Source organism: Filicampus tigris, chromosome 3 (genome assembly GCF_054856515.1).
Source record: "Filicampus tigris isolate MCC_2025a chromosome 3, RoL_Ftig_1.0, whole genome shotgun sequence".
Classification (NCBI taxonomy): domain Eukaryota; kingdom Metazoa; phylum Chordata; class Actinopteri; order Syngnathiformes; family Syngnathidae; genus Filicampus; species Filicampus tigris.
Genome location: NC_141219.1, coordinates 26,512,035 through 26,525,729, shown reverse-complemented (window position 1 = coordinate 26,525,729; position 13,695 = coordinate 26,512,035). Strand labels below are relative to the sequence as shown.

Below are 13,695 nucleotides of genomic sequence, written 5' to 3'. Positions count from 1 at the left end.
CTTAACTTTGCTGTTTTGATGAATTTTTGCTGTTGTTGTTGTTGTTTTCTTTCCCTGCTCAGGAGCCTTTAAGCCCTGCAAGCATCTTTTAGGCAACTGGATGATTCGCCTAACGGTCTGGTTCATCTGCCTGGTGTCGCTGGTTTTCAACAGTCTAGTGCTGGTCGCCACCTTCTCTCCCACGCGCTGCAGCTTAGGCCACTCCCACTGGTGGGCGCCATCCATCCCTCCGGCCAGGCTGTTGATGGGGCTTCTCGCCTTGGCCAACCTGCTCACAGGCCTCTACGTGGGCGTGTTGACCGCGCTGGACGCCGCCACGTGGGGATCCTTCGCCGAGTTCGGCGTGTGGTGGGAAATGGGACCTGGCTGCCAGTTCGCGGGCTCTCTCGCGGTCTTCTCGTCAGAGTGGGCGGTTTTGCTGCTCTTGCTGGCAGCGGTGGAGCGCAGCGTGGCCGTGCGGGATATGGTGGGCAAAGTGATGATGTCACCCAGGAGGAGCAGCCTCGGCCGCAGAGGATGCTGGAGGCGAGATCGACGCTTCAGCCTGGCCGCGGCGCTGTTGGGGCTGTTTGCCGCCGCCGCCGCCTGCCTGCCTCTCTTGCGGTTCAGCCAGCAGTCGGCCTCTCCTCTCTGCCTGCCCTTCGCCGGGGCCGAGAGTCCGGCCCTGAGCGTCACGGTCATCCTGGTGCTGCTGAACGCGCTGGCTTACCTGTTCACGGCAGCCGTTTACACTCAGCTGTACTGCCACCTCGGGAGGGTGGAGCTGGCTGACCCGGAGCAGACGGGTGCCCTGCGGCACGTAGCTTGGCTCATCTTCACCAACTGCATTTTCTTTTGCCCCGTGGCTGCTTTCTCCTTCGCCCCCCTCTTAACCGGGTCCAGCGCCGGCGGCCCCGAGATTGCCAAGTCCGTCACTCTCATTTTCTTTCCTCTGCCGGCTTGCCTCAACCCGGTCCTCTACGTTTTCTTCAGCCCAGCCTTCAGGGAGGACTGGCTGAGGTTACGCAGCTGCGGGCGTTTGACCAGGGAGACGAAACAAGCGGGAGGCGAAAGTCACCGAGACGACGGAGGCGGGGACTCGGAGCTCACTGGGGGCGGCTCCTCCGCCCGATTAAACTTCGACTGCGGACTGTACACTCAACTTTGCGGGGAGATGCTCGTGTGTGAAGAGTGCGAGGCAACGCTGCATGCCGCGACCTGCTCTTCCCGCTCGTCCTCCGCAGTCTGCAGACACCTGGTGAAGTCTCACAGCTGTCCCACCCTCTTGACAGGAGTGACCGCGTGCCAGCACGCTGAGGGATTCTGGCCCGAGAGCGCCACGCCGTCGGCTCAGTCGGAATACGCCGACGAGGGGGACTCGTTTGTGTCCGACAGCTCCGACCAAGTTCAGGCGTGCGGCAGGGCCTGCTTCTGTCAGAGCAGAGGCCTCCCTCTAGTGCACTACTCATACAGCATACCTCGAGTCAAAGACTAAGGGCACGCCGTTCTATCCGCGCAAAGGTCTACGTAGCATCAGTCCACCGGGGGACGGACACTATTACGTCGGTGAGAGATTACAGCAAGCACTTCGGTTTGTTTTCAGTGTGTAAACAGACGCAAGCGGTCATTTAAAGGGAACTTTGAATTGAGTGTGTGAGGAAGAGAAGGTTCAGGTCAATGAACAGACATTGCGGACGACATCTCGCCACCTGTGCCTGCTTCTCGCCTTCGACGAGGCTACTTCGGGATGTGAGCTTTTTCAAAGTAATTGGAATTATTCTACGCCCTGTCCAATGTTAAAGCGCCCCTGCAGCCAATGCTCTTGTATTTTATTTTTTATTTTTCTTACGTAAATGTAGACAACAATTGTAGCGTTTGTGAATGTGTGAGTCTGTTGGGCGCCGCCTTAAAGGTGAAACGTACGGTCTGTGCTACCTGCCTGCGATTATGACGGAACAGCGTGAGAATGGTTTGCGAGTCGTCGGTCAGACTCGCGCTTATGTTAAGTCACCAAGACTAAGAATGTGATCAAGTAGCAGATATCACTGTTTCGAGCAACAGCTCCGCTTGCTTGTTTTGAGTGCTGGTCTTATTTATTGTTTGAGCGGCAGCAATGTTTGGATGGAGGTTAGTGTCATTCGTTTGAACGTTGTTCAGTAACTAATAACCGGCTTTTGTCAGGCTGGTGCAAATGGTGGTGTGCTAAAATACATCAGCTGGTACGTGTACAGTAAAGGGGTTACGTTAGCTCATCTGACGGTTCCGGAGGCTATGTGCTTACTCAAGACCCTTTGTCGTCATGCCGTTGATTAAACACCACTCACCACTCGGGTGGTGACGTTTCTAAGCCGAGATCAGCTCCAAGCTTCAGTGCAGGATGTTGCATTGCTTTGCTGACCTCGGTGCACTTTTATTTTCAGCTCAGTCGGCACTTCAAAGACCATTTTAATAAAGCTAAATGTAATTGCATTATTAGCGTAAATTGCAGCCGCTCCCCGTTTAAATGCTTCTGTCACTGATAATTAGCTAATTCCTTAATTGAACATTCATTACAGTCCACGCTTTGAGCACATGAAATAAAATATTTGTTTGGGGCGTGCAGTTTTAAATTAACATGGATAATATAATGTCAAAGAAGGCTCTTCAAATCTACTCTGCTGTACCAGCAACATCATTCATTATACCGTAGGATATTTGATCTTTTTTTCCTGTCCTTCTCGTCTCTTTCTGTGCAAATGGTCCGAAGAGCATCGCTGCAATCGTATGCGTATGATTCTGATTGCCAAGCGTCTTCAAATGTGACAGTGTGCGAGGACTCGGCTTTAGTCGTTTTACACATTAAGTGGGTTGCACCCTTTGAGCATGTATGTACAAGTGTTCAGGAATGTAGTCAATGCAACGCTGTCTTCACCATCCATCAAGACAAGCTTGTGTCCTTAAGTGAATCTTTTCTTTTTTTTTTTTTTGTTTTGGCACACGTCAGAATTGTCTAGACTGCCTATGTGTCTGTCACGCCTGCCAAAATGTCCTTTTTGTTCGACATATCTCCTATCCCAGCTCGTGAAAATCTGCAGGTCTTGTTTGTAGTTAGGTTGTTTAGAAAATAGGTGTTAATGTCTATTTTTATAGTTGTCTATAAATTATTTGAACAAAACTATCAAGACTGGGATGCTACTCTAGGAAGCTACCTCTGCGGTTGTAGTTTGCAGCAGTACTTTAAAAAAGAAAGCCCTCCCTTTTTATTTTCCTTTCTGTTCCTTTGTGTGCATCCTGGCTGTGTTGAGCCTTGAACAATGTTAAGTGCTATTTGTGGGAGGAATCTATACTGTATACTGTGATTTTTATTTTTTAACCAAACTACATTAAGAATTAGTTTTATAGATAAATGTGCTGATGTTCATTTTTGTTCATTTCTTGACCCTTTCATGAGATCTTCCCAGGCTGTATTGTTTTATCTCCACGTGTAGAAAAAAATGTGAATAAATCTGTGCAAACAGAACCGTTTCATGTCCAATTCTTGCTCCAACTCAAACGAGGAGAAGAGTCGCAAATGAGCCTTCACACGCACCTTAAGTAAGTTGACGTTACAGGTGTGTTATATGGTGTGAAATGTTCACTATCTCAGACTTGTACATCTTAAATGTATCCATTGACCACTGCACTGAACAATGAACTGTTTCCCAAGGGAGTTATCAGAGTGATGGGAGATACGTCTGGGTCGGTTCAGTGGGCGCCTCAATAGTAGTCAGGAAGCAGACTAGCATTTGTCCAATGACTACTGTAGTTGCAAGTTGCAGTTTATTCTTCCACAGTTGGGTTGGAACCGTTACCCTGTGGTTCCAAAGTCAATTATTTACTGAAACAACTCAACTGCTTCACAACTAGGATGCACGCAGAGCATTCGGTACTTTGCGGCACAAAGTTAGATTGCTGAGACATTGAAAATGTAGAGTATTGTTTTGTATAGGCAAATTATTTTCATGGTGATTTACAACATGGTACAGTAGGTCGATGGTGTTTAGTCATCTGTCCAAATTAAAGCATGTGTATTTTCTGAGCATTATTCGGTAAACAACTTCCAAAGAGTTATTGTCAAAGCAGTAGGCCTATGGAACTTTAAACACATGATATAATAACAACGATACAAATATTAGCATTAGTAGAGCCAATACGTCCTGTGCAACACACGCTTGGGTTGTAGTGTTGGTTCCCAAGGAGGGTGTAGTGTTTATCATTATTATTTTAAAACACTTGGACACCTTTTTTTTTTTTAATGTACAGGGCAAACAGCTCCAAAGTGCTTGACCTTGCAGAATCCAATTAAAAAAAAAATCTCTGACTTGTTTATTTGTGTTATTAAAGTGAAAGTCAACCCAAACACATTTTTTTTCTAGAATATGTTCCATACGGGCCCACTAGTTGATAAGAGTTAATCCACCCGTTTTTAGCTATCTCAGGGGGTGGCCATTTTGTCACTTCTGTTGACAGAAAATAACATCAAAATTGCTCAGGGCTCAGGTAATGACCAATCATGGCTCACCTTCAAAAAACAGGTGATTGGTCGTTACCTGCATCCTGAGCAACTGTCACGTCATTTTCAGTGGGTAAAAGTGACAAAATGGCCACCCCCTGAAATGGCGGAAAAAAAAACAGGTGGATTAACTCTTATTCCACAAACGCAATGTTAATCACAATGCCTTGTTTCAACTAGCAGGCCTGCATAGAACATATTCTGGAAAAAAAATATATTTGGGTTTATTTCTAATTTAACTCGGACAAAACCTAGCCATGATACGTGACAAAGTGAAATCCCAGCATTATGCTAAGAGACCTCAGCTCAGCAAGTAAAGATTTGAAATCGAAAGACTTACATTTTACACGTGTAATATAAGTGGGCTCTTAGTTAGCAAAGTTGCATAACACTTAAGATTGCAAAAATGTCACTTAAAACATTGCCTGCACAATGAATTAATGAAAAGGTTTTATGAGTGCGACAGTTAAGCCCTGAAACAGATTATTTACAATAGGATTTTTTTTTCCTCCCCATTGAACATATTCTGGAAAAGAAAGTTTTGGTTGACTTCCCCTCTTACATATCTTTAAACCAATTAGTTCCATTAAAGCTGTCAAAGTTAACAGCTGCTTGTAAAAATTCATCAAATTCACGTTTAAACATGTAATTAAGAGGCAGATATTGGCATTCAGGTGTGAAGTGCTTGCCAAAGCAATACTATGATGAGAAGAACTACTACCATTTCTGATGCTTCACAGAAAGAATGTTGTGGATACAGGAAATAGTTACAAATAAATGTGTCCTAAGTATAATTAGCACAGCACAACCCTTCTCTGTTAGGAACAAAGCTCCATGTGTTTACACTTCTCTCACACACGTGCTCTGTGTGTCAGCTATTTCGGACACACACACACGTATATGTCCCACTGGTGTACACTTGAGACGCATGCCTCACACATTTTGGCTTCAGCGAGGCTCTGCTGCAATAAAAACTCAGCCAATGGCAACTCAAGTATCCCTTCCTGTGCATGTTTGGAAATTAGCAGCACACTTTTTGCATTTTCTTGCAAATAGCAACAAGACAACTCAGTAACGTGAAGGGGGAAATGTGCGACTGACAGACAAAAATTGGATTTGTTTTTATTGTTTTATAGTTTGTCATGTACAGTACATCTTTTGGACACATGATACATGACCAGGTGTGTGGTGATTGTACAGGAAACTGCAATGCAGGTGGAAAGCCACAAAAAAAACAAAACACACACACAGTGAGAGAAGTTCAGCAAACATTGGACCCTCCCACCTTACTTCTTTTCTTCTTTTGCAATTTGAGCTGCAAGGAAGGCAAATAAAATACACAGCTATTAACACTCTACATCTCCCATCACTGAGGTGGTAATGTGATATTAGTCCCAACTTGAGGATATCGACATTAACACCTAGATTCTGGAAAGAAAATCATGCTGACCCCTGGGAAGCAGCTGTTAAATCATCCATCTCAATAAGAGCAAGATGAAGTATAGGCTAGTCCCTAAGAGTCATGGAGATGGTACTGGGGACGGGGGGGACACGTCCCCCCCCACTTTGAAAACAACCTTGATCCGTCCCCCTCCATTAAAGATCTCCGGTGATGATTTGTGTATGTCCGGGCGGTTGGTTATATCCTGTTTCAACTACTGATGCATTCAAGTTAAACAAGAACGTCAGAATTTGCACCTTCAATGCACTATTAAAGTGGAAGTCAACCCGAACATATTTTTTCCGAGAATATGTTCTATGCAAGCCGACTAGTTGCAACAAGGCATTCTGATAAATATTGCGTTTGTGGAATAAGAGTTAATCCACCGGTTTTTAGTCATCTCTGGGGGCGGCCATTTTGTCACTTCTGTCGACTGAAAATAACATCAAAGTTGCTCAGGGTTCAGGTAACGACCAATCACGGCTGACCTGTTTTCCGAAGCTGAGCTGTGATTGGTCGTTATCTGAGCCCTGAGCAGTTGTGATGGCCACAAAATGGCCGCCCCCTGAGATGGCTAAAACGGGTGGATTTTGTTGCTTAACTCATCATCCACAAACTCAATATTAATCAGAATACCGTATTTCAACTAGTGGGCCTGCTGGGAACATATTCTTGAAAAAAATATGTTTGGGTTAATTTCGTCTTTAAGTCAGACTTAGGTATAAGTCCGACATAGATTTAATTTTTTAATCACGTTAACACAACATGTTTTCCTGTATGTCGCTAAGGTTGGGAAGCGCTGGGAGCACGCAACTCGGTTGTGGTGTTGAGAGCTCTAATTCTTGAACTTGAACACACCGTCATTTAACTGACGTGAGTCACTTTCACACCGAAAAAAATATTTGTCTGGTCCACAAACATTTGTAGCCTACTTGATTTCTACTTAGTTAGGTCTTGTGATTCTACTCACGGCTAGCTGAACTGAAATACAGAACTTTTTTACAGTGAGAGAGAACTGCAGATTCAAGGAACAGGTAGCATGATATGCCTATTGTTGTGTGCTGAAACAAGAAGCAAAAATGAAGAAACAAAAAACAATAAGAGTGTTTAAAAAAACAAAAAAATGGCTTTCATATGTTATGGCCAGGTAGCCTGTTGAGGACTTGTGGCAGTTAGTGTAATCTTTTCATAGCTATAGTCTCTCAAGTTAAGGGACAGAGAGAATATACACAGATGAAACAGCATTTGCTCTCATTTAGACGTAGGCTAAATTTTTAAACAAAAGCATTTTTATATATACTGTATACGTGTCGAGCAGGAAGCAATTGTTTTCATTTTTAATGTACATACAGTATCATTTTTTTATCCTAGCTATGATACATTGCAGGCAATTTCTGATGACAATGAGGCAGGGATATATATATATATATATATATATATATATATATATATATCCACCCATTATCTATACCACTTATCCTCACAAGGGTCGTGGGCGCGCTGAAGCCTATCCCAGCTGTCTTTGGGCACCCTGAATTGGTCAGGGGGACACCCTGAATTGGTCGCCAGTCTATCGCATCCGCACTCACAATCACACATAGGGGCACTTTAGAGCGTCCAATCAACCTACCATGCATGTTTTTGGAATGTGGGAGGAAACCGGAGTACCCGGAGAAAACCCACGCAGGCACGGTGAGAACATGCAAACTCCACACAGGTGAGGCCGGAGCCGGGATCGAACCCATGACCTCTGAACTGTGAGGCAGACGTGCTAACCAGTCAACCACAGTGCCGCCCCTATATATATATATATATATATATATATATATATAAAATTTTTGGTCAAAATAAAAATAAAAGAACTTTGCTTGATTGTCTTTGACCATATGCTTGTTAAAAAAAAATTCAGATTTGCATAACGTTGATTTTTTTTTTTTTAAAAGTCATTACTATAAATGTTTGCCAATCCGACCATCTTTGTTGTAAAATTCTAACAAAAAGAGATATGTAACGCTTCACTACTAGTGGCAGTAGTAGTAAAGCACTAAATGTTAACTAGTATAATGTTATAATGTCTACATTTAATGTTCATCCAGAATTATTTTGGGCCCAAATCAAATGTTATGGAAGTCCTCATTCTTTTGCCCTCTTTGTTTTCTTGGTTAATTAATGATTTCATGAAGCCATAAAGTATATCTACCTGGTGAACATTTATGCAAACACACACAATTACATCCGTCCGCCCATCCATCCATCCATCCGTCCATCCATCCATCCATCCATCCATCCATCCATCATCTGAACCACTTGTGTCATATTTAAAAAAAGGAAAAAAAAGGAAATGAAGAAGCTCAAATCGTGTATTTGAAAAGGTTTCCGTGTGTATACTTACGGCGAACCTCCAGCTTACACTCCACAATGTCTTCTCCGCTGTCATTGACTGCTTTGCACATGTACACCCCTCCATCGAATGGACAGGGCTTTCGGATCTCCAAGGTCAGAACACCATGCTTACTGAGCATCCTATATTTGGCTTCATTTGTGATGTCCATCTTGTTTTTGTACCATGTCACTTTCGGCTAACAACAACAAAATATTACAGAAGTTATTTATACATTGGCGACTCCAGACAATTTTACGTGGGGTGGCAGGAGGTTCAGTTGGGAGGGCGAAGGTTATAACTAACTACATGCACACACACGCACACACACAAACACAGTTCTAATTTATTCGCTCAGCCCTAATGTATGATATACCTGATATTGTTTACTGCAATACATAAGAATTTATGAATTGTGTTTGTTTAGAAATAAATGGGAAGAGGACCTTGAAAATGTTATCAAATATTACCGGTAAATCGTTATACCAATATTGAGAAAAAATATCTAAATTTTCTTTTCCAGAATTGTTCTGCCCTATTTTGAAGCCAATAAAACAAATTGCAAGTACATATTTATGTGGCCTGTATTGCTAAGAGCAATGCAATAAAATCCTGGCTGCAACTTTGACAAGTTATTACATTGTCAAACAATTAACATGTCCACAAGCAAATTCATAAATTCACCTCACGGCAGTGCAATGAACTCACTGACCTTGGGGATGCCGCTGACGGAGCAGCTGAGAGTGGCATTGTACCCTGCTATGACAGAACGGTTCACTAATGGGTGCGTGAACTTAGGAGCCTGTGAGAAGTCAAGCTCCTTGTAGGTTGCAGGCTTCCAGTCCATCCCTGCAGATGTATAAAGTTTAGTTGTGCAGATTACATTTTGGCACATTTTCTCTCACATTAGTGACGACAGCTATGACCTCAATCAATAACTCAGTATCCATCTTTAAAGTCCCACCTACCGGTTTTCTGGATGTAGATGCTGTCTTTTGAGTTGCAGGCTTCTGGGCTGTGACCCACCAGGTTGATGGCAAAGACTCGAAAGACATATTCATTTCCCATGATGAGGTCGGACACAACACAGTTGGTTCTGCGGTACTGATCGAAGACTGTGAACCACTCCTTGAAAAATGTTTTTAAAAAAACACATTCAAGTATTTTAGTTCATTGAGAGAGCTCAAATATTTTGTTTATTATGAGACACCCAAATAAAATGGCATAGCATTGTTTTAATGCTGCTTCAATTATGGTAAACAGTATAGCATTTAATCAGCCCATGCCCTTAGACTCTTAATTTGACCTCAGTCACAACCACAGCTGAACCAGACATTGCAACTTCTGGAGAAATTGTGTATGAATGCTGAAATTTTGAATGAAAAAGTACAGAAACATGTGGATTGGAATTACTTGGAAGATATTTAATGATACTGAAACATATTGAATGACGTAAAGATATCGGTGAAAAACATGCAGTATGTTGGTGACAAATGTACAGGATCAGGCAAAATGATCCAACACATTTGTAAGTTAAATAAAAGGCAAATAAAGTAATGAAACAAAAATGTGTTTTTATTTCTGAAAAGTACATATACTGCCATTTTTCCATATAATGGCATTTTGCTTTGTTTCTTTATAATGCCGTTGTTTTTCGTTTCTTTTTTAGTTGCTGCCATGAATTGGACTGGTGAGCATCACGCTTTCATTGTGGAAACCTTTATCAAAACAAACGAATCTGTAACTGCAACACAACGAGCGTTCCGTTTGCACTTCAAATTTGGTAGACATGATCCCGTAGCAGCTCGAAACATGATCTTGTTGTGTTATGTTATGTTATGTTATGTTATGTTATGTTATGTTATGTTATGTTATGTTATGTTATGTTATGTTATGTTATGTTATGTTATGTTATGCAGTGTGTGGACAGTAATGGATCGCATTTGACTGATTTAAACATTTTTTAACATAATGAAGCAGAATGGTATTATATGTACTTTTTGAAAATAAAAACACTATTTTGTTTCTTTACTTGCCTTTTATTTAACCAACAAATGTGTCGGATCATTTTGCCTGACCCTGTATAATGGTATGGAATGATGTCAAATGATATGGAATCATATTGGTAAAAATGTGGAATTTTTTAGTATGTGTGAATTTCTTGAATGTTGAGAATTATTCCCATGGTGAATTGAATGAGCTGAACATTTACAATTTTGAATGAGCACGATGTGAATCTGTTATGTTGAATGTGCCATAATTTTTTGATGCAAAATGCGTAATTGAGGAAAACTGAATTTTTAGAATGTGAAAATTAAAGCCTAGATTGAAGATTTTTGAGATGAGGAGATGCCTATATGTGGCGGAGAGGGTGGGGTGGGGGTGGAAGGTCTTGCAAGCAACTTGTTCTGTCAGCATTTGCTGATTAGAGTGTCATACAGGAGGCAGCTATTTTTCAATGTCCAGCCAGATGACAAACTAGACGTTACAAAATCTAAACTGTTGATTCATCATCATCACTACTGATTCCCTTGACTTGACTCCCTGCAATACTAACCATGGTCTTTTTGTCAGCTTTCTGAACACAGTAACCAGCTATTTCACAGTTTCCATCGTCTCTTGGAGGTTTCCAGTCGAGGGCGACATTGAAGCCCCAGATATCTAGAACCTTCAGGGCCTCGGGGGGTCCTGGAACATCTACAATAAAGTGTCAAACATGGTTAAAAATCATATTGTACTCTGGTCAGTAGAGTCTTAGAGTGATGCTTGTTTTGTTGTTGTAACGTAACCCTTTCCCAAAACATACACTACATACAGCAACATACAGACTACATACAGTCAAACAGCAAATGGACAGACAGAGTTAGCAGTATTTATACTTTGCGTAGCATCTGGGCCAATAAAGAACAGAAAAGGCTTAAAGAAAAGGAAATCAACGCAATTTTCTTTTTTCAAGAATATGTTCTATGCAATCCCACTGGTTGAAACAGGGCATTCTGAATATTGCGTTTATGGAATATGTGTTAATCCACGTTTTTTAGTTTTTAGCCATCTCTGGGGGTGGCCATTTCCTCTGGATCAAATTCAGAAAACAGGTCAGCCGTGGTTGGTCGTTGTGAGCAGTTGTGATGTCATTTTCAGTCGACAGAAGACAAAATGGTCGCCCCGAGAGATGACTAAAAACGAGTACATTTTGCTGCTTAACTTATATTCCACAAACGCAAAATTAATCAGAATGCCGTGTTTCAACTAGTGGGCCTGCTGGGAACATATTCTTGAAAAAAATATGTTTGGGTTGACTTCCGCTTTAAGTAAGGATCTCTAAAAATTTTCAGACAAGCAACAATGCTAATAGTGCGCTGTGTTTTTAAAGTTTGGCCTCTATCTGTCTGGTACTGCTCACCAACGATCTGCAGCATGACTTTGGCCTTGTCTTCCACATTCTCTATCTGCACGTGGAGATCATACTGCCCCGAGTGTTTCCTTTCCGACTTGCGGATGAACAGGATTGTATCGGTGTCGCTATTTCTCACACTGACGAGCGCAGAGTTTAGCGGCTGCCCATCTTTACTCCACGTAACCTTGGGCCTGGGTTTACCCTGCAAAATTAGAAAAAAAACAAAAAAACAAAACAATCATAGGTGATTTAAACAATTCTCTTTCTCAATGTATTTCTTTTAAAGGGACACTTAGGTGAGCTTAACGTATAATGCATGTAAAAATGACATCAGTTCTAAAGTGCCCACCCCAAAAGACTCTAGTGATTTAAGGGCTTTTTTTGCGATTAGATTTATGACAAATTGCCCCGCCCCTTTCTGGGGCGTGGCTTATGTTATGTTTTCGGTCTACATCACGGGAGGGAGGCAAGGTTGTAATATTGCTTGCTTTGTCAGTTCTCTTGTCTAAAAGGGCGACCGATCGCCACCAAAATGCAAATGCACATTACTACTCTTCACCACTTCTATCAGTGAAAGTATGAAAGTGTTCTGCACAATAGTTTGGATTTATTGACATAAAACGTGTTCTCATCATGATCACCTCCACAAAATCAAAAATATCATGGCGATTGCTCCTCCACTTTCACAAGCTGAAGCAGACAAGAGCATGAATGCGGACACGAACCCCGACTGGTTATATTCCGGACATTTAGCGACGCTAAACTCTTGTCAACTGTCAGGAGGAAGACGGCGGCTTGCAGCAGCAGCAGGCAGATTGGAGCTTTACGCCCCCCTCTTCCCTCCTGGCTAAAGGTAGGATGATAGGACGGCTAATAGCAACAACTAGCTTCAGGTCGTTAAAAAAAAAGGTGTTAGCACAACAACATTAGCTCCTTACTCTGCGTCCAGCCTGCGTCAATCTTCATGTCGCGGGGTTGCCTCGCGGGGTTGCCTACCAAGCAGCCGCCAAGACACCGCTTGCAGCGGCCAGAGACTGAGTTAAGCCCTCATTGAACAAGCGTCAATGTTCAGCGAACAAAAAGTTTCAGCGAGGCTGACTTCACAACCGAGTTTGGCCACATTGGAACGTACCTTTTCGGCTGTTTACGCTCCAAATTGGACGGCGTGTTGTCAGTCGAAAAACTGGGGCCATTCCTCATCCAAATAAATGTGCATGTCTACTCATTTCCACGTCAGGCTCTGTAAATATCCTGACTGGTGTTAAATGCCTCGCCCGTCCTAACCGTGATCAGCAAAGAAGCTGTGTTTTTTGGGGGTCTTTTTTCTAAGCAAAGAAGCAGTGTGCGCTGGTCCCCGCCTAAATCTATGTAGCTCTGCTCACTTCCACATTTCCTCATTCTCATATAAATCAGGCACGGAGAGGTTAATCCTTTTGAAATGTTGAAGTGGGCATTAGCAAGTATGTCGACATAGATTTTGATGCCAATTGATCGCCGTTTTTGGACGTTATAAGCAATGAAAGCACAATGATTTCCAATGGAGTGTTTGGAATCGGTTACTCCTGTGACTCCGGCTGAACAAGGATAGAACGGTAGGGGGCGCGGCCATTTTCCTCATTAAAAGAAGGCGTTATTCATGCAGTCACTTATTTCCTAATTTCTCCCAAATTTATTGAAAAAAAGGAAATGACAACTCTTTTCATTTTCCTGATCAAAAAATATATAAAATGAACTTGAAAACATGGACATCCCGGACCCACCGTCAAGTCAAATTTATTTATATAGCCCTTAATCACAAAAAAGTCTCAAAGGGCTTCACATATGCATTAGATCATATATACGACATCCCCTGATCTTAACCCCCAGGAGGGCAAGAAAAATTAAAAAAAAAAACATTTGGGGAAAAGTGAGAAACCTTGTGAAGGGACCCGAGATGGGGGGATCCCCCTTCCAGGATGATCAGGCTG

General features: G+C 42.4%; 2 protein-coding genes across 2 annotated transcripts in view; one reads left to right on the top strand and one right to left on the bottom strand.

Annotated features, from left to right (window-relative positions):
• lgr4 (leucine-rich repeat containing G protein-coupled receptor 4) overlaps positions 1 to 3,478 on the top strand; it is a 38,471-nt gene extending 34,993 nt beyond the window's left edge. The window contains exon 19 of the mRNA XM_086026082.1: positions 63 to 3,478. Within this exon, the coding sequence (XP_085882208.1) occupies positions 63 to 1,474 (1,412 nt within the window). The 3' untranslated portion in view covers positions 1,475 to 3,478. The remainder of the gene's footprint in view (positions 1 to 62) is intronic.
• Positions 3,479 to 5,616: 2,138 nt separating this feature from the next.
• mybpc3 (myosin binding protein C3) overlaps positions 5,617 to 13,695 on the bottom strand; it is a 40,230-nt gene continuing 32,151 nt past the window's right edge. The window contains exons 26-31 of the mRNA XM_086025307.1: positions 11,735 to 11,930; positions 10,889 to 11,028; positions 9,300 to 9,459; positions 9,044 to 9,180; positions 8,344 to 8,530; positions 5,617 to 5,825 (exon numbers count right to left, since the gene is read on the bottom strand). Coding sequence (XP_085881433.1) covers positions 5,797 to 5,825; positions 8,344 to 8,530; positions 9,044 to 9,180; positions 9,300 to 9,459; positions 10,889 to 11,028; positions 11,735 to 11,930 — 849 coding nt within the window. The 3' untranslated portion in view covers positions 5,617 to 5,796. The remainder of the gene's footprint in view (positions 5,826 to 8,343; positions 8,531 to 9,043; positions 9,181 to 9,299; positions 9,460 to 10,888; positions 11,029 to 11,734; positions 11,931 to 13,695) is intronic.